This window comes from Falco cherrug, chromosome 5 (genome assembly GCF_023634085.1).
Source record: "Falco cherrug isolate bFalChe1 chromosome 5, bFalChe1.pri, whole genome shotgun sequence".
In the NCBI taxonomy this organism is placed as follows: Eukaryota; Metazoa; Chordata; class Aves; order Falconiformes; family Falconidae; genus Falco; species Falco cherrug.
The window spans coordinates 36595840-36620173 of NC_073701.1; the positions used below are offsets into that span (position 1 = coordinate 36595840).

The 24334-nt window shown below is 50.7% G+C and overlaps 2 protein-coding genes across 6 annotated transcripts; both read right to left on the reverse strand.

Moving 5' to 3' along the window:
* Window positions 1-858: 858 nt before the first annotated feature.
* On the reverse strand, window positions 859-9885 carry TOB2 (transducer of ERBB2, 2). Of its 4 annotated transcripts, XM_055712943.1 has the most exons (3): window positions 9504-9885; window positions 5668-5805; window positions 859-5277 (listed from the first exon to the last, which is right to left on the reverse strand). In XM_055712943.1, the coding sequence occupies exon 3, from the start codon at window positions 5189-5191 to the stop codon at window positions 4169-4171; it is 1023 nt and encodes a 340-aa protein (XP_055568918.1). In that variant the 5' UTR covers window positions 5192-5277; window positions 5668-5805; window positions 9504-9885; the 3' UTR covers window positions 859-4168. The 4 variants fall into 4 exon arrangements, with proteins under 4 accessions (XP_055568918.1, XP_055568917.1, XP_055568919.1 ...); XM_055712942.1 differs by lacking the exon at window positions 5668-5805 and having other exon boundaries at window positions 9504-9883; XM_055712944.1 differs by lacking the exons at window positions 5668-5805; window positions 9504-9885 and adding an exon at window positions 8474-8492.
* A 5561-nt stretch (window positions 9886-15446) lies between these two features.
* On the reverse strand, window positions 15447-24238 carry PHF5A (PHD finger protein 5A). Of its 2 annotated transcripts, XM_014281641.3 has the most exons (5): window positions 24011-24224; window positions 22580-22603; window positions 21509-21570; window positions 20972-21138; window positions 15447-16157 (listed from the first exon to the last, which is right to left on the reverse strand). In XM_014281641.3, exons 3-5 carry the CDS (start codon window positions 21549-21551, stop codon window positions 16068-16070), a joined length of 300 nt encoding a protein of 99 aa, XP_014137116.1. In that variant the 5' UTR covers window positions 21552-21570; window positions 22580-22603; window positions 24011-24224; the 3' UTR covers window positions 15447-16067. The 2 variants fall into 2 exon arrangements, with proteins under 2 accessions (XP_014137116.1, XP_005441330.2); XM_005441273.4 differs by lacking the exon at window positions 21509-21570 and having other exon boundaries at window positions 24011-24238.
* Between the last annotated feature and the right edge of the window lie 96 nt (window positions 24239-24334).

A 24334-nucleotide genomic window follows, 5' to 3' on the forward strand; every position in this document is an offset into this window, starting at 1 on the left:
GCCGAGACAGGCATTTCAGCATCTTCCTCTGCACAGAGGGGCCATCTCATCTTGTTTTGCTAAAAAGCTGCAGTTCCCTCTGACAGAAATTCTGATTAAAGCTGAGCAACAAGAGGTTAGAAAGAAAAATCAGACCATCATAGCTGCTTTTCTCATATCCAGCCTCGAGCCCACCCTGCTACGAGAAGTCACCTTGGATGAACATTCACAGCAGGGAGGATATGCACATGCATCTTGAGGCTTCCTTTACTTATCAAGTACTTGAGATACCCCAGGATAAACCCAAACTGGTTTCGGCAGAGAAACCAACCCCCCCACAGCACCCCTTCTGCAGAAACCGTCGCCCAAGGAAGGCCTCCTCTACTCTGCAATGGCACCAGGCAGATCCCAGCCTGGACCCACAGGTGATGGCCCTGGCAAGCTGCCACAGAAGCTGGGTATTTTAGGAACTGCTGATTGACTGACCCCCCCGCCCCCCACCAGAGGCACACTGCACCAAAGGCAGAGTCCTGCTCCCTCCCCTCCCCACGTCCCAAGGGAGCTGAATCACAGCAGGACCCAGGAAGGCCAGGCACACCACCACTTCTTCCTAAGCTGCTGCTATTCCTGGCACAGCAAGAGGTCAGAGACGGCTGCCCTCACCGTGTTGCACAAGCCTGGGCATCACCCGGCTATTCCTAGCACAACGAAACCTGTGCTGGGCACGCCACAAACCAGCGACCTGGCCCGCAAGAGGAAGATGCCAAGCACAGGTTCATCCGAAGGCAGGCAGGGAGGGCTGCTGTGTCCCCCTTTGCCCAGGAACAGGCATGGCAGAGGTGCTCTCTCCCCACCGAGCACACACCACATGACAACTGGTTATTATATCATGCTTTTAATACAAACTTAAAAAAATCTGGAACAATAGAAACTGTACAGATTTGATCAACCTTTGTTTTTTTTTTGTTTTTAACTAAATCTGTAGACACACCAATGTCCTGTTCCAAAATATTGCACAACATTCTGAATACAAAACTCTTGATTGTATTCCTCCTTCGCTAAAGAAAAAAAAAAAGAAAAAAAAAAAGAAAGACAGCAACCCCCTGGTTCCCCCTCTCAGTAGCCCCCTTCTCAGGAACCCAAGCAGAGCACACACAGAAACCCTCCGCTCAGATACATCCAGATTTCTGTCCTCTTTCACTCCCTCTCTCCCGCAAGGCAACTGTCAATTCACTCCTTGGAGAGGGGCAGGAGGGAAAGGAGGGAGGCTGAGGGGGGAGAAAGGAATCTTCACCACTTCTTTTTTTTTTAAGTTTTTTTCCTGAAAAAATATTTTTCTCTCCTCTTTTTAAGAAAAAATCTTGAAAAGAAAAAAATTACAGTTTTTTTACGTTAGAAATATACATATATTATATATACCTCTTACATTTTACAAATGTAGCAAATTATTCAAATACAAACAGACATCAACAAAAAGAACACAAACCCATAAAAAATAAAAGTTAAAAAAAAATTTCTCTCTTCTCTTCCTAAGAAACCAGGTAAATTAGTGCAGGTTTTTAAAAAATAAAATTGAAGCTGAACGCCTACATCCAAGACTAGAAAAGACCTGAAAAGGCCATTAGTTTCCATTGCTGCCTGATGCTGGAGGAACATTTCTGAAGCACGCTTTTTTCCTTTTAAGTTACAAAGAGGTTGGTCCCTCCTCTTTTCCTCCTTCCACTCACACCACTGTTTTTAAAGCAGGTATAATACGTGTGGCAGGGCAAAGCGGCATCAAAGCTTCACACAGATAAGCGGGGTGGCTGGGGGGCATTCCCACCTCTCCCCTCCCTCCCCGTGTCCGAGGAGAGCATGCTGTCCCATGGCGGTGGCTCACAGATGGCTTCACCAGATGCAGGGACAGCGGGGGGCAACTGGACTGGGTCCCACCATCAGGGGCTGAGCACCCCTCAATCCAGTGTGGCAAGTGGGCTGGCATTCAGCAGCACACTCCTGGGGAGAAGGACGGGGTGGCAGTAGTAAAGTCCGTAAGTAGGGGTTTAAAAAGAAAAAAACCCCAAAAAGAAACAAGGGAAATCCAACAGCTTGGCCATTCCTCAGCAACTCATCCTAGCCTGGAAACCTGAGGGCTGAGGCCGCAGGCGCCGGTTTGGTGGAAGCTAGCTGGGCTCCACTCTCCTGGCCCACCTGCACTGGTCACAGCTCAACGGCAAGCAACCTGCTCGGGAACCCGCACTGGGCATGAGGTCAGGACTGTGTCCTCCCCGGTCACCCAGCAAGGGGAAGGGTGTGCTGGAGGCTCTCCTAGAAGAGCTCCGGGCAGTGGCAGCCTCCCTGGGACAGCCCCTTACGTCTGCAAAGGCTCATTGGCAACACAATTACAAGAAGGCTGAAGTGCCTTCATTTCAGGTTGAGGGAAAGGAACAGGAAAAGTTCAAGTTCAAGCCCATCTCCACTGAAACAGGGATGTCTTGGTAGAGCACATTGGTTCAACACATACAGAAGCGGGTTTCAGAGGGTGCTCCAAAGACATCCAAAGAATACCAAACCTCAAGTCTGGGAGGCAGCAAGTGAGCTTATTTATCTTTTAAACTGAGAACTTCAAAGACTGGAGTCTCATCATCTCCATCTCTATCCTCTTTGCACACTTCCATGTTCCCACCACAGCTTCCAAGGAAACCTCCTTCCCACCTAGAGGGTCTCCACCTTGCCTAGGCAAGAAGTAGCCCTCCTTAGGCTTCCTACGAAGGTGAGCTTTGGGGTCCCTGACACAGAAGCAACCCAGCTGAACAGCTGCAAACACCTGACGTCTTGCAGCACGTTGTCCTGGGGAAAGCTACAGGGACATTCCTGGATCCCAGCCCTGCAGTGGGGAGGCACACGCTGGGACAGCCGCTTGCCTTCGGAGCGCCTGTCCCTGCTCTGGTCTAAGCCTGCCACCACCTGCACTGACATGATCTAGCTGGAACGATGAGCTTACACTAGGTGCTTCCCTTCCAGAACGGCCACCTCCTCCCACTCCTCCAGAAGGGCTGGGGAAGGGATTTAGGTGTATACCAGGGCTGAAAGCACAAACCATTGTGCCACCACTCAAGAGTGGCTTCAACAACATAGCCCGTTCTCTTCCTCAAAAGTGGTGCTGCCTCACTAACTAAAAAGGAAGGAATTCCTGCTCAGAGACAAGATGATGAATTCACATCAGGAAATGAGAACTCAGACCTCAGACGCCACCCCAGGTGGATGCTGGTGCCTGCTCCTGGGGAGAACATCTGGGAAGTGGGGCAGGATCCAAGTGGGGTCACCTGGCTTAGCACCACCTCCCCAGCTGCAGGGACAGGCAGGCGATGTTTGCACAGCACAGGCTGTCACCCAGTGACTGGCCAACCCCAAGAGGACAGAGAAAGGCCCCCTCAATCACATGCGGAAGGGGACAATACCCACTCAAAGCGCCATCCTCCTACAGCCACGGCTGGAAGTGTAGATGAAGAAGGGAGCAAGAAGAAGCCATTTCACGGTAACGCTCTGCCCTCCCTGCTACGTGCTGGGAGGTGGTCAAGGAGAAGAGTTAGTGCTTTTCAGCACACAGACAGAACGGCTGACGCCAGCCCAGGCTGGAGCTACAACAGCACAACGGCCTACACCCGTGGGCACAGTAGATGCTCTCCGTCTACACGCAGAGCCGTAACAGAAAAAGCAAGTTCACCCACCCATTTCTGGCTAGCACGCAACAAAAGCGTGTATCTCCACTAACACTGACTCATCCTTTCCCTGTCCCTCCTCCAGCGAGGTGGTAGGAAGACACCCCTACACCCAGGTAGAAGGGCCCTGTGTCCAGCGCTGGGGTTGGTGGGTGCAGGGAATCAAGAGCATTGTGACTTACTGGTTGCACCAGTCCTGGACTGGGGGAAGGGGGAACACAAACCAAAAAAATCCCAAGACTCATTTAAGCAGTAAAAAAGTGAGTAGGAAAAAAGCACAGGGACTGAGTTAAAAAACAAGTCAGTGCTTCAGGAGCGTTGCCAGCACAGCGCAACAACACTGGGCTCTCTCTTTTCCCAAGAAGCTATATTTATAGGATTTGAATATTTTCTGTATATTTCTATTTTTCTTCTCTCCCTCTTTTTCGTTTTGTTCTTGTTTTCCCCCCCTCCCCCTCCCCGCTCCCAAATACTCTCCTTCCTTGTGTTCAGTTGGCCAGGACGACAGGCTGGAACGACTGGCTGGGATACTGCATGGCATTCAGGTTGTAGCTGAGTCCTTCCACAAAGGGAGACTTCTCCAAAAAGAGGCTGCTGGTGCTGCCACCGAAGACCTGAGCCATATCAAAGGTACCACCCGTGCCGGTGTTGAACTGCGATGCCGGTGGCATGCTGCTGGCCTGGCTCTCACTGGCAACACCATCGAAGAAGAGACTGCTGGCTCCCGGTGACCCGCCGTTGTAAACAAACTCCTTGGCGTTGGGGGAGAGCTGTGACTGTGGGGCTTGGCTCCCAGCGCTCCCGATGAAGTTCAGAGAGTGCATAGACAGGGAGAGGCCCTTGTGCTTCAGCAGGTTGGTGGTGGGAGACCTGACCATCCTTGGCTGCTGCCCAGCCCCTGCTCCGCTGCCCCCTCCTCCAGCTCCCCCACCCTTCTTCATCTTGGTAGAGCCGAACTTTGTGGCAGCAAAGGTGGCAGTGGTGAAAGTGATGGGCTGGGCAGAGCGAGGGATGAAGGTGGGGCTTGGTGACTGGCCGAAGGAGGGGGACGGAGAGTTGGACAGCGAGTTGTCCTGGCTGCCGATGGGGACAAATACCTGGGCATCAGGGTTGAAGCTGCTCTTGATTTCTTTGTCCAGCTCTGCAGCGCTGCAGCCCTCGCTGTCATCCAGGTAAAGGACCTTAACAGAACCCTTCTCACCGATCTGGTAGGAAACCTCAAAAGGATCGATCCAGACACTCAGCTCTTCCGGCACATTGGCACGCACATCATCCACAGCCAGGCCACTCCGCTTGGCTGCCAGCTCCACCACCGGATCCACCGTCTCCCCTATATGAACACAGCGATAGCCAGATCCCTTCAGAGGCTTCTCTGGGTACCAGTGACCCTCATATTTCTTCTTCAGCAGGCGCTCTAGCTCCTCACCAAACAGGTCTGCCCGCCTCCGAGGAAGCTTGTTGTACAGGTATGAGATGATGAAGTTAAGAGCAACTTTGATCTCCAGATGCATACTCCCTTCGCAGCAAGCAAGTCAGGGCAGCGTATTAAAAGAGACAAAATGACACACGCATAGACAAGATTTGGCTCCAAATAAACCTAGGGAAAGAGAGAAAAGGATGGATGAAAACAAGAGAACACAACAGCTCTCCACCTGTTGGCATAAACAGCCATGCCTTTTCATTAACAAAAGCAGAATGAGCAGTCTTAACACTTAACAAGCAGCAACGCTCTCTAGGAAAGTCACCCCAAATCTACTGGCCCTCAAAACAGAGAGATGCTGGTGGGAAGGGAGTCTACCTGCCTCTCTACTGGAGAAACAAGGATGTAGCTACTACCCGCACACAGATACGTACGTTATACTAACCTTGCTGCCAAGTACCACTACTGAAACCCAGCAGGCTAACTGTCTGCTCTGGCAGAGCTACTTCAGCACATCTAACACACCTCTCTATGCCCTGGCACTCAGATGCTTCCAGCACAGCTCACCTGCACAGGCCTCTCCGGAACGTAAGTGCACCAGCCTTGTGACTCGCTCAGCAACTTGTGCAGAGATCCACTCAGGCTCAGGATTGCAGGGCCAGCCTCTCGTCTGGGAGGCCAGGTGGTTGTGCCAGGTGCTGCGTCCTGCTGGCACAAGTGCATAAGGGACAAGAAGGAGCAAGGGAGGGTGCTCAGGCACCAGCTGCCAGCCCATGTTTACTATCCCCTTGACTTGCAGGCTCATATCTTCTTAATAAGTGTACCCAGTTGAGACTCTGCCTAGCTGCAGGCCTAAAATCCCAGTTTAATTCAGCTGAGGGGGGAAGAGAGGGACAGGAAATGTGCAAAGGGTCACAAAGCACAGGCACGCCAACAGCCTGTCCAATACAGTTCACATCGCTTATCCCTGCACAGAGGGAAGATGAGCTCTGCCAGGATCAGGTACCTACTTAATAAAAAGCTGAAATTGCTTGCCAAAAACTGAAGTAATCCTCCCTCTCTCCCAAGGAAGTCTCTGAAGTGGAAAGAGCCCACAAAAGCACAATGCAAAACCACAACACTCAGCTCTCCCAATTATACACAGATTTGCAATGTTCGTCTGGGTACAAAAAAACCCCTCAGGTAGGTCAGCACCAAGCTCTGTCACCCATCCAAAGAAAATGAATCCCACAGATATTTTAAGAGGAAGCGCACTTCCAGTAGCCTCCACGCCTCTCCAGAGGGAAGCAGAATATCCAGTTTTTAATTGGCAGCTTAGTCAACAGGCTGCTCTGTCTTCAGCTGCCCTCACCTTGCTCAAACAGACACACCGTGTTCAACTGTCCTCCTAAAATGGGCTTCAGGGATGCTCTCACGCAGCACTCAAGCCAATGTTTACAGCGTGTGCCAATTTTTTGGGGGTGGGGATGGAGTACAAACATACTGTGTCAGCATTCCCCTGGAAAACCAGGAATCCCAGCAGCACAACCAGGCATCCACTCTGGCCTAGGTCAGGAGGAAGAAAAAACTGACCAGACTTCTTTGCTTGGTCTAGTTTAGCGGACAAGAAGGATTAAATGAATTTTATTTAAAAGACACCCTCAAATATTTTGAGGCTTCATTACAAAAAAGCAGGGGCAGATACTATGTTTTTCTTGTACTAGTCTGAGTTCAAAGAGGCTTGGCTTTAGAATTACGGTAACCAGAAACAGATCCCACACCTCAAGTCTGCCAACAAGGAGGTTGGTTCTGGAAGGAATTCCCTCCGGGTTTGACTCGGCAACAAGAAAAAGCACAGGAAGGAGGGGATGGAAAAGACAGAAAGAAGTCTTGCCTTTAAAACCTGCTTTAAGGAATTACTGTAGTGTTAACAACTTTGTTAGGTCACAGAGACCTGACTAAGCTCAAATAAGAACAGATGAGAAATAAGCAACCAGAGTTTTTCAGAGAACAGCAAGGAGAAGCCATTTTCAGAAGGCAAGAGTCTCAGCATGGAGACGGAGCATTTTCGAGAGAAAACGGCATGAAGCAAACCCCTGAAAGAGCACACCTAAGTGTTAACAACTTAGATGGCCCATACCACCTCAAGGGGCAGATTACATGGAGCCCTCTCACTCCTTTGGCTTTGAGGCATCCAAGAGGACGGTCTGGATCTCAGCAAGTTAAGCGGGAAGAGAACAAACAGCCAGTTTGTAAATCTTTTCATCTCATGTGATAAATTCTAACCCAGATCCGAAATCTATTAAAAAATTAGAAATTGTAGACTGGGAAAGAAGCAAAGGCCAGAATTTGTTACCACCTTATTTGCAACACAAACACCTCAACACACTTTGAGCAGCCCATATCCTCACCAACCTGCAGAAAACAGTGAGGAGATACAATTACAAACCGTTGCCTCATTGTTTTTTTCTTTTATTTAAGAAGTACTTCCCCCTTCCTAAAAGGGAAATACTCTGTACTTTGATTATAAAAGAGGCGAGTTGATTTGCTTAATAATACCAACAGATGCCAAGGTAGCTGCACACAGCCGATACTTGCAGAAGGCACAAAGAGTCAGAGATACCACTGACTCCTCAGGTTGTTGACATGGTAAGACGTGCTCCAGTAAGACCCTCTCAATCTCCTTCTACTGCACCAAGATGTGATAATAGTAATAAAACAACTGGAGCATCACGGCACCAAGACAAAAAACAACTAAATATCAGTTGTAAAAAGCATTCGGCAAGCATTCCATAAAGAGAGGCTTGCCCACGTTGCCAGCATTTCCAAGTAAAGGCTTACTCGTACCACGGGCAGCACACCGAGGTGCCGGCAGGGAACAAAGGGCTGCTCCTCTGCTCTGCGGAGGGAAGGCAGGAGCCCCCCAGACCCCCCGGCTATCAGCACAGCGATGTGCCGAAGGAGAGCGACCGAACAGCCGCTTGCATCAGAGGAGACCAAACACGGGAACGATGCCCTCTTCTCCTCGCCAGGCAAACACGGCAGGTGACCTTGTGAATATCCCTCCCAGCTCCTGGCGGAGGCCTGGGCCCCGCCTCACCCTCACCAGCGGCGTTCCCCGTCTGCCAGGCGACCCGTGGCCCCACAGCAGGCCCTGCCGGTCCGGAACGGAGGTCCTTTCCCGCCCCCCCTCCACGGGCGGCGGAGGGGCTGCCCCGACCCGAGGCGGGCGGCCGGCCGCCCCCTTCCCCAGGAGAGCGGCCATTCCCGGTGACCCGGCCGGCCGGCCCCGGGAGAGCGGCCATTCCCGGTGACCCCCCGTGCCCGCCCCCTCCCCGCCGCGGGGCACCCTGGGAGCTGCAGTCCTCGCCCCCCCTCACGCCCCGCGACCTACTTCGCCCCTGGACTACGCCTCCCGCGGCGCCCCGCGGCCGGCCCGGCCCGCCGCTCTCCCCGCCGGGGCAGGGCGCAAAATTTTCCACAGCACATGCGCCCTGGCGGCCCGCCCGCCCTGGCGCTGCCCACGACGGGAACACGCCCCACCGCCCGGCGCTCGGGCCCGCCGGGCAGCCGCCCCCCGCTTCCCTTCCCTTCCCCCCCCTCCCGGCAGGGACGGGCAGGCGCGTCCCCACCCCACAGCGGCCGCCCCCCGCCCCACGGCCGTAGGACGGAGCCTAGGAGGCCACAAGCTCCGTGTCCGTCCGTCCCCTCCCCCGCTGCCTGTCCCCGTCCCGCCGGTGGGGCACGCGGGGTCGCAAACAAGGTCCCCAATAGAGCCCTTCGGCGGGAGGGGGGGTGGGTCTCCCCGCCAAAGGCGAGCTCCCGGCCCCGCACACCGGCGGGGCACGGCGGCAGACCCCGAGGCCTGCAGGATCGGGGAGGCGGGTGGGGGCGTGTGGGGTACAGCCCAGCCCGGCCCCAGCAGCGCCTTTGTTGTCGCCGGGCTTCTCCCCCCCCCCCCCCCCCCCGCCCCGGAGCCGCAGGAGCTGGATCCGCCGTGCGGGAAGGGAGACACCCCGGTGACACCAGCCCCCCCCCGGCAGCCCTGGCTGCCCGCCGCCGCCCCCGGGCCCAGCCTGCCCTTTTCGGGGCTGCTGGGACTGAGCCGCACCCCACCCGCCCATACGGCTAGAGGGGGCCCAAACAAAATGGTGAACTGGGGCACTGCAAAGCGTCACCGACCTAATGACTTTCGCACACACCCACCACCCCGAAGCCCCATTGATCCCCCACCCGGGGCCCGCAGCTGCACAGTCGCTCCACAGACGGACAAATTACTCCCGGGCGGGGAGGAGGGCAATGAGCCCGCTCAGGCCGAGCCCACAAAGGGGATGTGGGCTGGGAACACTCGGCCCAAGGATGAAGGGGGGGGGGGGGGGGGGAAGGGAAGGGAAGGGAAGGGAAGCACTCCCGCCCCCACTTACTTCGTCCTCGGCTCCAGGGCCGGCAGCTGGTGGCGGCTGTTGGGGGCCGTGGGCGCTGCCGGCAGTTGCCCGGACAGTGCGTGCAGGTCTCTGCCCCGTCCCGTCCCGTCCCCTCCCTCGTCTTATCCCCGGCGGTGCGGTTCCTCCGCGGGGCGGGCCCGGGGGCTGCAGAGCGGGCCGAAGGCGGTGCGGAACGCCCAGAGGTGGGGGTACGGGTACCGGTGCCTGTATCGTCGCCGTCGTTGTCGTCGCCGCCACCTCCCCTCGGCCCCCCACCCCGCAGCCACCCGCGCCCTGGCCCCAAGTGAGCCAACTCACGGCAAACTTTCACCCTTAGCAACCCCGCGCAGGGATCCACGCTCCCGCCCAGCGTGATGCGGTCGCGGAAGGCGGGCCGGAACTACTTTCCGCCCCTCGCCGCCCGCTCGGCCTCGCCGCCCGCAGCGCCCCGGGGACGAGGGGCGGTTTAATTCCCTTTCTGTCTCCCCGCTGCCGGTGCAGCAGCCGCAGCGGGGGGCGCTGCCAGCCGCGTGGCACCGAGGGCTGCCCCAACCCTGGGCGCCAGGGGAAGGAAGGGACAGGGGGTTTAGCGGGGATGAAGCTTGACCTGAGGATTTCCCCAAGCGGCTTAGCCTGAGGCGGGGAGGGGCTCACAGCGAGGTGATTGAACGGGAGCGGAGAGGGCAGGAAGCGGCCGGCATTTTTTCCTTCGACGTGTACTCGGCAGCAGTCACCACAGAAGGCCAGAGGGCCTGGTGCCGTTCATGCCCCGGCTCCGCGACAGTACCGGCCCTGGGGGATGACAGGGGCCCCGGGTGATGCGGACAGCGAGGGGGAACAGGCAGGCGATGTCTTCCGAGAACTCCTGCACTGGAAGCCCCGAGCCCTGCTAACGGCACGGGCAGGACAGCTTTCACCCAGAAGGGTGCGAGGAGAACTGGCAACCCCGGCTCCTTCCCACACTGCAAACCTCTCGGGATTCCCGGGCCTGCGACAGGGTGGGGGGCGGGCCCATCGCCTCCGGGGACAACGGGGCAAGGCTTACCAGTGTCACCACAGGGAGGGCAGGAGCAAGCACAAACCACCCCTACTGCCCCGTGCCCAGCACCCCGTTGCAAGGACATCGCCTCTGCCCCGCCAGCACCGCTCTCCCCTCCCCGCAAAGCACAACTCGGGGACTACTTTGTCGCCGCACGTCCGTGCGCCTCCGCCTTCAGCAGAGGGCCGGCCCGGCCGCGGCGGAGAGGAGGGACCTGCAAGGTGTGCGAGCGACAGCCGTGCTAAAAATAACAGCGGCGTGTTAGCAACAGCTTTCTCATTGGCTGGCCGGACCCGGCGGCGGCTGCGGATTGGTGCGCTGCCTCAGCCAGTGAGCCGAAGGGGTGTGCGCAGGGGGGCGGCGCCGGGCGTGGCGGCGCCGGGAGTTGTAGTCGCCAGGGCGGCCGCGGCTTGTCCCGGGGCTCCGGCGGGGTCGGGAGAGCGGCTACGCAAACCGGCGTTGCCTGCTGCCCTGGGAATAGGCCAGCCATGGAGATGATCGCTCCCAGGGCCACCTAGGCGCCGGCCTGAGGCACCGGCGGATGGGGGGGGCACCTGCTCCCCCACGGGCTGAGCCTCTGCTGCCTGCTAGCAAGCTGGCAGCCCTCACCTAGCACCGCACAGCTTTTTCTTCTGCAAGTAAAACTCAACAACGAAGCAAACCCAAGTGAACTTGCTTTGGGGTAGAAGGCAATACCGGGCACAATAACAAACAGTCCCCTAAAGCAGCCACGTGCAGCGAAGCGTTACGGTGCTGGCTGTATTTTTCTCATGTATAATACCGCCATGTTTAAAGGGTGCTGGCTGCCAGCACACGCAGCTCTGCGCTCTCTCTGTTTAACCAGACTTAACACTAGTTCTAAGGAAAACAAAGATAAAAAAAAACCTGCCAGCACCTACATGCTGTGTATTTTACAGTCCAAGGCCATCGCCTTGGACAGGCACCACTTTCAAAGGGCTCTCTATCCAGGCGTAAGGCAGCTTTTGATCCAAGTAAAGATCCAAACAAACAGAAAGGACACCAAGAATGCGTTTCCAGGCTCTCCCAGCCACGTGTCAGGCATCTTCTTCAGAGCTGACACAAGCAGACCAGGGAGGGAGAAGCGGTCTCAGTAACAAAGCCGCTACCACAGTCCCTGTTGCAGCAGAGGTAGTTTGCTTGGCCTGTGAAATGTCCTGTTTGCCTTGGTTATGAAGAATTCCTGAGAAAATGTGCAAAACTACAAAGTTCCTCTCTTGCCCTGCTTCCACAACAACCCTCAGGCATCTTCTGGGTTTGGTTTGTCCTTCCTCACTCAGTATCCCTTTACCTCAGGTACTGCCCTTGCTGCTGAAGATGACTTCTTTCGAAGCCAGTCATCAGCATGCACCAAGAAATCTGTTAATACTCTCCTTCCTAGCCATGGTGCTACAGCAGCTGTCCTTCTCATTTTCCCACTGATTAAAGAAAAAACCCAACAACTTTTGAAGTTGTTTTTTTTTTTTCTGCAGGGGAAGGGGAAGGAAGAGAAGGGGAAGATTTATGAGAGTTATTATGAGCAGCCTTATTTTCATCACTCCTAGTTTAAAAGGAATTTAGTTACAAAAGAACATTTTTTTTCTAATACTCCCTCGCTTTGCTGGAAACAAAATCATACTGTCAGCCAGAGATCAGTAAATTAAAATGACTGTGCTATTTTTAGCATCATTAAGAAAAAAATGGCAATTACATTTCTAAAATTCTATTGTTGCTTTAATAAGGTGTTACTAAGAGGGTGTTACACATTAGGGCTCTTTAAAATACTTGCACCTTGACCATGCTCCTTTAATTATCGCGTTGCCCCAGTACACATGCAGGCAGAGGAATTCTGTCACAGTATCCACTCATGCATTCTCAGCCATTTGGCTATTACGTCAAAGCAAAGCTACCGAATCACGTGTGCGCGGCGAGGGGAGGAATCGCCAAGCTGCCAGGACAGAGCGCATTTTGCTAGGTTATTTAATGCCAAGGAAGGGCAGTCAGGTTATAATCGGGCATAATTAACACTGCCATACCCTGAATCCTCTTTACATTCATATCACATGACAGCCTCAAGGAAATGAAAAATTCTTTCCTGCTATTGAAATGGGCAAACAACATCTCCAGCTGATCCCCGTAACGAGAAAATAACAGCTCCTGTGCAGATAAGGTTTCAGAGGCAGGATTTTCTCTACATGGCTCCCACAAGGAAACCTCACAGGCAGACTTCAGGCCTTTGCCTGCCTTTGGTTTGTTTGGGGTTTTTTGGGGGTTGTTTTGTTTTTTTGTTTTTTTTTAAAAGACAGGTAATACTTTGTCAAGACAAGGTCTAGGTGATGCAAAGGACCAGAGAGGTTGTTACAGAGCTATTTCCTGAGTTCGGTTGTAGCTGAGGCTGGTAGTTGTTCTGAAGAGGCACATCATAGGGAACATCCACATTTCAGAACACGGTGATGCCTTTTTAGTACTAACAACAAAAAGCTGATTACTTAACAGGCCAAGAGGTCCCATGTTCCCCTCCCCTATATAAATATTTGAAATAAAGGGATTTTTTACTTATTACCTAAGTAAATGTATTCATGTGATTAAAGAAGAAAAAAGCAATAACCCTACCTGGAAAAGTAATGGCAGGGATTAGCTCAGTGCAATTAGGATTTGCAGGCAGCACCACAGAGTTCAGCGGCCACACAGCTGCCACTGTCCCTCCCTTCCTCCCTTGCAGTTGTCATGCAAGCGCTTCACAGCTGGCAGCCAGGAAGCCCCTGAATCAAGCTGCTTAAGACTCCAAGGTCTGATGAAGCCCTTCCAGAGCTTGGCAGGCACTCAGCAGCAGGACACGTCTTGTCTCATTGCCCCCCTGCAGGGAAGCTTGCCCTTTTAGCATGTGCTCTGCTCTCCAGTACTATCAGGAAATCTTCTACTGGACAAGTACTTTAAAATCCATTTAGGTAAAAAATACTGCACTTTTCTAGGGTCCATGCCTAGGTTTCATTTGCTGGTGAACAGAAATCATTACTACACATGCAAGGCTGAGGTTTTTTGGGCTACCTAACTGTATCCATTACCCTCGTCTGAATTAGCAGCTTCAAGGCAATGTCCCATCCACGCTCTGAAAGGACCAGAAAGGCAGCGGTGCTGAACTGATCTGAGCACCAGCAGCATTTGGCATTCTCCCCACAGCTGTCTAAGCAAACAAGGCAAAGGGGAAAAAGCCTGTCCCTCCCTCTCTCCACCTGCCCAGTGACTCAGAACAGCTAGAAATGGCAGCTTAATGCTCATTGCTGCCAGAATACAGACCGATATACCCAGCAGTCAAGAGTGAGGGCACCGGGAGTGCCAAGTAAGTATGCTCAGCGGTTTCTGGGGTGGGGGAAGGGATGGGGACACTCGTATCTCTATAGCAACCCCTGCCTGGCTGATCCTGCTAAATGATCGGGAACAAGGGCTGCTCTAAAATTAGATCTTCTAGTGATCCCTGCACCAGTGGCAATAATTGCGAGTCAAAAGAAATAATTTAAACTTCATTTCCCTCTACTTTCACCAAGCAATTTTCATTATCTTAAAAACTTCTGGGAAAGAAAAAAATATGTACAAACCCTCTGCGTTCCTAGTATGATAATTCGGGTGGCCTGACGGAGAGCAAGTGATAAATTCTGGTTGAAGTGATAAAGTTCCAGGTACAAAAAAATCTGCATGTCATGCCTTGCTTTTAAAGAAATACCAAATTTAACACAGCTGATAATGGCTCTGACATGGGCTTCCTAGTCAGGAACAAGAGGCAGCTGCTTATTCAGGTAGAACTGCTTTGAGAGAGTGGGTTTGCTGGAACCAAAGAACCAGTTTGCTCTGAACATCTTGGCAAATGGCATCCATGTTACTAAAAATTAACCAGAAGCTGTGTAAGGAAACCATGGTGCAAGGAAGAAGACATACAGATACTCTCAGGACTGCAAAAAGCTTGGAAGAGAAACCTGACAGAATTAATAGCTGAGGGATGGAGAAGCAGGAGCAGCTGAGAGAACTGTAGGATCAGTCACAGCTAGAGTCAGCTGCAGCAGGAAAAAATTACTTTAAGTGAAGGAAGATCACAACTTGCCTGCTTGTTTTCCCTCTTATCTGAAATATCTAAATAGCTGGAGCAGGTAAAAGAGGTATTTAAGCCAGAAAAGAGGTAAAGGAATCAGTACTAGCCTTAGGCGAACAACTGAAATCCTGGAAAAGGCATAGAACAGGCTCTGCACACGCATCTCTGTGCAAAGAGAATCCTGCTACTGTAGCGCACACTCTGCTTAGGCTGTGGAAGACTAAGGACTACAGGGCATGCTGAGCTAGGACCCTAATTTAACCATCTGCAGAGCACACACACTAGTAGGAAACTCAGTTCTGCTTCTGCACTAAGGCACCAGTTCCCAGATCTCTGCTGAGCCAACAGACCGCTTTTAGCCTGTACTGGTATTTGACAAACAAGCAACCTCTGGTTTTCAGCATGCATGTGGCTAATAGCCTAGAACACAATAGTTGGTTTCCAGTTACAGCAGGGAAGGCTTTAACTTATTCACAAGAACAGGACAGCGAGTCAAATAGCTTAGTAGGTTTTAGAAAGGGATTGGATGTTTGCATGGTGAAACAACATCCACAGCCGTATTAGCTAGGATAAGGGTTACAAGCTCAGCGATCCTCATGCTATGGGACAAAATGATCAGCGGCTGGGATCACAGGCAAACAAAAGCGATAGCCATTCCCTGAAGCTCCTTGTAGCAAGGTCACGTGGCCATAAGCAGACAGTGTCAGAAACCAGATAACCCACTGTGCAGTTCTAGCTGGGGTAATCCTGTCCATCCCCAGAAAACTCCAGAGGCTAGGCACAGAATGAACCGGAGAGAAATGCTTGTTATACAAAAAAATAAAAAAAAAAACAACCAAGAAGCTTTATTGGTATGCATCCTACAGAAATGGTTACAAGAAAGGGCCTTGGATTAATCTGTCAAAGAAAACATGGAACAGCTGTGCTCTCCCTAGGAAGGCACCAGCCACGAGCGGGTTCCTTACAAAACAGGGCAGCATGGAAATATACTGGATGGGGTAGGGTGGTGCCAGAGCAGACACATGGGATTGGTGCTCTGTTCTTCAATACTGATGCATAGGGCAATTTCAAACAATTGAGAGAGGTGACCTGGTAAGAACAAGGCAAGGTGTTTCCCCACACCAGAAATGGCACTCACTTTTTACTGAGCTGGTCTCCTTCATGACTAAATACTTGCCCACCAGGATTTTTATAGGGAGCTGGGGCAGCTACCAGCAGAGCTTCTGAAAAGGCAAGAGAAACTAGCCCTCATTTGCTCTTTCTGATAGTTCTGATCAGGTTTCAGTTTGCACTCAGTCTGTTACTTCTCCAACCCAAGTATACTACTGAATTTTTCCTGCTTTAACAAAAAATTACCAACAGGTTTTTCATAATAGTAAAGTCCAGAGATGTTCCAAGACCCTCTTGCCAACCCAACAGAAGGTGTAGCCACCTACAGATAGGATCACCTCTTCTTGAAGCCGTACTTTTTCCTTTCATAGAAGAGATCTGTCTTGGAACTGCCCAGGTTGACGATCTTAGGGCAACCATCTCTCTGTAAGAAGAAAAGAGGACGTAAGTTAGGAGATAGGCAAGCAGAACATCATCACTTACATAGATCTTATAGGTTCTCAGTTCCCGTGCTCCTCACCCTGTCCCCAACACACATTTTGAACACCTCTACAGATGAACGGCCCTCCAATTCTGGTTACTACATCCAAGAGAGTGGAACAGAGAAGAGGATGGACATTTTTTCAACGTTGCTCAAGGACATTCTTTTCCTCAGGGTGAAGATGGAAAACAGCTTATACAACATCAACAGCTTAACGGAAAAGATGCTTCAGTGCCTCAAGACTGGATTCTTTCCAAATTACAATATGCAGGATTTATAGAGCCCAGAGGAATAACCTTTCCCATCCTTAGCCAAAAAGAATCTTGTTGCTTTAAATGTTACCAAGCCGTTCTTGTGTTCAGGGACCCTTCTCAGCTGTGACAGCAGAACTGAATCTCAAGATTTCTTGCACCCTGGATTGATTACTGCAGAGTCTGCATGGTCATCTTGGGAGAGGACCACTATTCATAGCAGCTACACAGCTAAGTTCTTGTCCCTGAATTCCAGTAGATGGTGACAAAAAAGCCACAAGAAAGGCAAGAAGGGGAGCGGAGGAGACCCACCTCAGAGGTGCAATTGCAAAGACAAATCAGAGATGCACCTCTTTATGTACCAGGGAACATTTGTCTGTGGGCCACCTGAGCTCAGCATCTGCATAACTCTTGAGGGCAAAGTGCTGTGGCTGGCAACAGCAGCTGTGAGGGGTCCAGCAGGCAGAGGAACACGTGTACTCGGCTGTTGCGTAAGCCTTGGTGCATTAGATTTAGAAAGCCTCTGGGCAGATATCAGCTGCTGTAGAAACTGCACCCAAGCTACCCCACCAATACACACTCCTGTGCGGGAGATGCAACCCAGCGGGAAGGGTCTGCATGGTAGAAATAACGGGGAAGTCAGGGGGGGGGGAGGAGGGAGGAAGAAATTATCCTTCCCCTGTATGCCTGCCACAACCCATCTCAAGCTACTGTCTCCTTATTTGATTTTGAATCTCAACAGTAGGACTCTTCCAAGCCTTGCCTCCCACAATCCAGGGAGCCTGTGACAATCTTGACAGCATTATTGCAGGGCTCTGTTCATTCTTCCACCTCCTCCTAAGAAGGCAGCACACGAACATGTTCCTGTCCCCAAGAAAAGATTACTTTTTGCAGCTCACAGCTGTCCTGGATCACAAAGGGGGATTTTGGCCCTTACCGACAGACCGAAGTGAGGTGAAACAATACCTCATTCCTCCTTCCATCAGAACAAATGAAGAGTAACTAGGCCCTTTGCCTCATGCCCAACAGCATTCCACCTCCTCCCTCCATTTTAGTATTTACTTTCTTGCTTCACTATCTTTTACAGTCTTTATTTGAGGATGATGGAAGTGCTGTGACTGAAATCTTCGAGTGTTGAACATTCAGGTTCGACAGAGCTCTGTCTATCTGCTTTTCTTATTCACATCAACACCAGCTACCATAATTTTGTGACAGGCAGCACACTTAACGTTTCTCATTTCGGGCACCATATGCCTGTGCCAGTACTTTTCAATCCTGCATGTCAATCATGTCAAATCTGCTGTTTCACATCTGCAACTTCACATCTGCAATAATCCTTAACATTTGCATTTGTTGGTACAGAGCAACAGTCTTCATCCACAACAGCCTTCACCCAGCTGTCAAAATACCTCAGTTCTGATTTCTTATTCTCCTGCTCCTCCAGCTCTGTTTTCTACAATCCTCCCTTGCAGATCACTGGCTATTTCACACCTGACCTGGACATGATAAGCTACAGGTGAGCTTACATTATGAAAAACACCTGTTTGGATTCAATATGAATTAGTAAAATACAACCAAGCCTATTTTATTCATGACTCAAGCCAAGTGTCTTGGTTCCAAAGGCAAGTGAACGAAACTACTGTTTCTCACATTTCTGAAGTAGGAGGCAGCATCACCATCACAGCATTTGTAACCATTTTTAGATACTAAGAAAGATTATGGTCCTGTCAGATATAATGACTAAATTCAACCGAGGACCTGCCCCTGTCCTGAATTTAGCTGCAGGCCTCTAGAGAAAACGTAGGCATTGCAGAGAATTAAACCAGCAACTCACCCACATGAGCATGTTCCTGTAAATCAATCTGAACTATCCCCTCAGCATGTTCTCCACTGTCATTAGGGTGTGCTGGAAATGGCATGTGCAAAGCACCAAAACCCAAAGAACCTTTAACAGACAGTCCAACAGCTATCAGGCCCATATTCTGGGGATATTGCAACTGTAAGCATCATGTTTTTGCTCTTGCCTAAGGTTTTTCTACCAATTCATTTGCAGTTCTTCACATCCTGCACTCATTGTGTTGGATATTAACAAATACCTTACGGGGTGAACAGCTGCCTCATTTCAACTGCACTGTAGCTATTTTTCAGCACAAGTAGATTATAAAAAGATTATAGCACTGACTATAGAAATAAAGGATCATTAAAAGTGTAGCAGAAAAAGGTATGTCTACAATATAGGCCATTCCAGAAAAGAAGAAAATAACCCAAACATATCCCACTGAAGTTATACAAGAAGCTTTAAACTTGTGAAACACAATTAGTAGTGCAGAGACTGGACACTAAGGTCTAACTTATGTTGTTATCCAAAGGAAATCAAAGGTAGTGATTCCATAGGCCTTACAGTACTGTATGAGCCCTCGGTCAGTGGCTGATAATGGACTTCTAGTGAGGAGTCTGCCTCTACCACTGCCTTTGCAGTGCCTTCAGTATCTCTGACCCTGATAAAACCTAGGCTAGAGATCTAGTAAGATAACAAAGCAGTGACAAACTGTGTGGAGGAAATGGTGTGAGGCGGGTGCCCTGGAGACAGAAGGACACAGAGAACGCATAGTTACTGAATGCCTTCCTTGCTTCAGTCTTCACTGCCAAGGCCGGCCCTCTGGTTTCCCAGACCCTGGAGGCAAGAGAGGAAGTCTGGAGAAAGGAAGACTTTCCCTTGGTTGAAGAGGATCATTTTAGAGATCACTTAAGCAAACCTGACACCCACAGATCCATGGGCCCCGATGGGGTGCACCCCCGAGCGCTGAGGAAGCTGGCAGATGTTATTGCCAAGCCACTCCCCACCACCTTTGAAAGGTCATGCAGAACTGGAGAGGAGCCTGAGGACTGCCAGTGTCACTCCAGTCTTAAAAAAGCACAAGGAGGATGACCCAGGAAACTACAGGCCAGTCAGCCTCACCTCCGTCCCTGGAAAGGTAATGGAACAGCTCATTCTGGAGGCCATCTCGAAGCATGTGGAGGAAAAGGTCATCAGGAACAGTCAACATGAATTCGCCAACAGAAAATCATACCTGATCAACCTGACAGCCTTCCATGATGGAATGACTGGCTGGGTAGGTAAGGGGAGAGCAGCAGATGTTGTCTACCTTGACCTCAGTAAGGCTTCTGACACTGTCTGCCATAACATCCTCATACATAAGCTCAGCTCAGAAAGCGTGGGTTAAATGGGTGTACAGTGAGGTGGATTGAAAACTGGCCGGATGGCAGAGCTCAGAGCTGTGATCAATAGCACAAAATGTAGCTGGAGGCCTGTAGCCAGCGGTGTTCCCCAGGGGTCAGTACTGGGTCCAGTCTTGTTCAACTTACTCATCAATGACCTCGATGAAGGGACTGAGTGTACCCTCAGCAAGTTTACAGATTGTACAAAACTGGGAGGAGTGGCTGATTCACCAGAAGGCTGCGCTGCCATTCAGGGAGACATGGGCAGGCTGGAGGGTTGGGTGGAGAAGAAACTAATGAAATTCAGTAAAAGCAAGCATAAGGTCCTGCACTGAGGGAGGAATAACCCCACGCACCAGCACAGGCTGGGGGTGGACCTGTTGGAAGGCAACTCTGCAGACAAGGACCTGGGGGTTCTGGTGAACAGCAAGTTGCCCATGAGCCAGCAGTGTGCCCATGTGGCCAGGACCAGTGGGATCCTGGGTGCTTTAGGAGTGTGGCCAGCAGGTCGAGGGAGGTGATCCTCCCGCTCTGCTCTGCCCTGGTGAGGCCACATGTGGAGTGCCATGTCCAGCTCCGGGCTCCCCAGTTCAAGAGAGATGGGGAACTACTGGAGAGGGTCTATCAGAGGGCTACAAAGATGATGAGAGGATTGGAGTATTGAGGGAAAGCTGAGAGCACTGGGTCTGTTTAGCCTGGAGAAGAAAAGACTGAGAAGGGATCTTACCAACATCTACAAATATCTTAAGGGCAAGTGTCAAGATTTTCAGTAGTGCCCGCCGACAGGACAAGGGGCAACAGGCACAAATGGAAGCACAAGAAGCACCTTCTGAGTATGGGAAAGAATTCTGAGGGTGACAGAGCACTGGAACAGGCTACCTGGAGAGGTTATGGAGTCTCCTTCTCTGGAGACATTCAAAACCCACCTGAACATGACCCTGTGCAACCTGCTGTAGGTGAACATGGTTTAGCAGGTCACTTCCAACCCTGAGCATTCGGTGATTCTGTGACCTGAACTGTGAGTGTACAGTGCACAGCAGTCAAAGATCCTTGGGGATGAAGAGAGCTACAATACCTCAAAATGCTACGGTACGCTTTGCAAACATGGGGAACTAACAACATATGAAGAAAGGTACGAGGTAATGAAACCCAGTGCCAATGCTGGTAGTGGAACCCAAGTGTCCCATGTCCCAGCACTAACTTCAGTAGTTCCAAGCCCCTTAAAGGTTAACATGGCTACTAAATAAAGACATAACCAATTCAACAGGAGACTGGATGACAACATACATCTTTTTCCTGGATGGTACACTCCTTGCAGTAGTAGGCATCAGACACTCCTGGACCCCCGCAGATCACACAGCGTCCTTGGTACGAGCCATAGTTACACTCATCACATATGCGCACGAGAGTGCAGGGCCGCACGTAGGAGTCACAGATCACACATTTGCCATCACCTGAAAGTACAGCAGAGCCTTTGGTTACAGAACATCCTTATCTCCACCTCCACATTGAAGAAGAAAAAGTTACCTAGTCAAAGAAATTGCCTCTACACTCAAAGACAATACAATTGAACTGCAGAAATTTATCTTGCAGACCAAGGGTGCAACTTTGTATTTGCACACAGACTTGACAGGAACAAGGGCCAGTAGCCTGTAATAACTGAGGTTAATTTATTCATGCATTGACAATCAGAGAAGAAACCCAAAGTCAATCCTGTGATTAGCCAACACCTGTTCAGATCACACCATTATTTTTACTCTAGAACTCTTCCCGCATTTTTCACTTGTGAAAAAAACACTGGACTGACAGGACTAGTGTCCTTACCTACACAGAAGCAGCAGTGTAAGCTTCTCCCACAGTGCCACATCAACAAAAGTCTGGAGTTACTATCCTCAAAGAGATGAGATAAGAGATTATACTCATGGTTCTTTTAATCCTTCATCTGTGAGAAGGCCAAAGCCAGGGAAAACTGGCATAAACAACCACTTCACAAAAGTTGCTCTTGCTTTCTCACAAGGAACTGAGTGAAATTCAAGTACTCGTATCATACAGGCAAGCAGCCATCAGATGCCATTGACAGTCTCTGATGTGCTGGACCTTATCCAAAACACTGACCTAGGGATGAAAGGCTTCATATCCTATTACCAGTTCCCCAGGCATCTAATCCGGACTCCCACAAACAGCTCATCTAACCTGCTCTTAAATCTCTAGCATGACAGCCCTCAACTACTACCAAAGAGAGTCTGTCTCACTGCCGAGTGCTCTTGAAAACAATCTTGTTGCCTCAGACTGCGCGTCTCCCCACTCTGATTATTTTCATACTACTTTGGAGTCCTGGACTAGTCATCTTATTCGTTCTGTTCCCCTACAAGGGTCTAATAACAGACCATACTCTTTCTTCCTTTCCACAGTTGAGTAACTAGCATTTGATTCTGTGGGTTTTTTTCTGCTCTAACTCTAGATGTGTATGTCATCCTGTCCCATCCCCCCGCGCCCCCCCCATTTCTTATTCTCCTAGATGCTAAAGGGAACCTTTCTCAAGGCGTGAAGAAGTCAGATTCTTTTTTTCCTGCTTTGAAATGATCAGGCTGATCATTTTGTGTTACAGATTACAGGGAGCCAATCAAGAAGTCACTGTAGTAGCCTCAGCTATGGAAAATGTTGGCAGCATGTACTCTGGGACATCATGCATTTGTGTGACAATCTATGTGAACATGTAATTTTGTAAGCATTAATTGCTTTACACTTGCAATACACAAGTAATTGTTCCCATCTCAAAGTCTGACATCAAGTTCATGGTTAAAACAAAAATAGAATCCAATCCCCAAATCCAAACTATATGCTCTAACCACAACACCACGTTCTCAAGCAGCTATATGTAGAACCTATACTTACATTTTTCACAAAGTCTTCCAATTGCTGTAAGAAGAAAAAGAAAAAAAATTAGATATCTGAGGCAGAAGCAGGAGAAAAATATAAGTAACTACAAGCCTGAATGTCAAGTAATGATCTTTTACAGTAAGCAATCTTTAAAAAAAAAAAAAGTAAACCACCAAAACAGTTTGAGCATAAATACAAACATATTTATGATAAACAATATATATCCTCCTGGAGACATTTACCAAGATCAAAGTTTAGATGCACTGTCAATGCACAACGACACCTGTAAGAGAACCTACACTACTCCATTTCAAATACAGCAAATGTACCTGACTGAAAGAAATCCTATACACAAGTCTTGACATAGCTTTTACACTGGTTTTAATAAGGAAAAAAATTAAATTCAAGTATTTATTTGATTTAAGGCAGCCCAAATACCTTCTTCACTTCAGAACATAAAGGTAGTTAAATGTATCTTAGAAATCTTGTCACTTGTCTAGGAAACTCACAACAATGATGTTAGCAACTTGGATAAATGCCATAAATATCAAGCTCTAAAGACCAGATGTCCACATTCACAAAGACTAAACAGTGCTTCAGTTGAAGTTTGAGGATCAAGGGATTCGTCAGACTGGAAATGCATTTTCAACAGACAGACTGCAATGCAGTTAGCTGCATTAACTATTCTAAAGAAAGTTTCCTATGGATCCTGCAGGTGAATATTTTGTGTTTACAGTTCTTTCAGAAAACGGCATGTTAAATTTGCTTTTCCAAGGAGTGAAAAAAATCTGGAAGAGATAATTTCTAATCTTGTATAAGACTTCTTTAAGGTTTAACAGAGCAAATTCTGACCCAACTGGTAAGAATAAAGCTCATTATCTGCATACAGGTACAGCCTAGAAGATAATTTTATCTTGCCACCAGAGAGATGCCCAGTGCTGGCTACAGCCTTCAGCTCATGCTGCTGGCTGCGCCGGTATGGCCGACGTAACAGCAGTAAAATACATCAAAACTATATTTTTCCTCTGTAGAGCCACCACCTCCATCTGGCTTTCCCCCGCACACCCCCCCCCCCGCGAGAAACAGGCCGGCGTTAGTCACTGGCTGTACGGAGAGAGGCCCAGCAGCACCGGCACGTCAGGACGGACGCCCGGGGGAAGCTCCGGGACAGGGCTGGCGCCAGGGGCCTTCCTCACAGAGCCCCCCCTCCCGCTGCAGGGGAAGAGCCCACAAAACACGGCAGAACATCAAAATAAAAGTAAAATAACACAGGGAGGAGAGAGGAGAGAGGAGGGAGGAGGGAGGAGGAGAGAGGCGGACGCCCCTCCCCCCCCTGCCAGGCCTAACGGCCACGCGCGCACCTAACGGCCACTAACGGCACACGCGCGCGCTTCCCCCTCACCCCTCAGCGGAGAGAGGGTGAGAGGGGAGCCCCCCGGGACTCACCCACGCCCGCCTGCTTGCGGCAGAAGATGAGGTCCGGGTGGTGCTTGGCCATGGTGCGGCGACACCCGCCTGGCGCTGCCGGCCCGCGCGCTCACCTCCGACCCGGGCTCCTCACCGCCCTCGGTCCTGGCTGGGGTGAGGACAGCGCCTGCCAAAGCACCGCCCTCGAGCGGGGATACCGGGGCGCGATCGCGGGGAGGATGCCGAGAAAATCCTCTCCGTGGAGCCACTGCATCGATAACATTCCTCCGCCCAGGGAAGGCCCGCGACGCGGCCAGTGACCCTCTTCTTGGAGCGGGGACCCCCCTGCCAGGACCTGTTCGG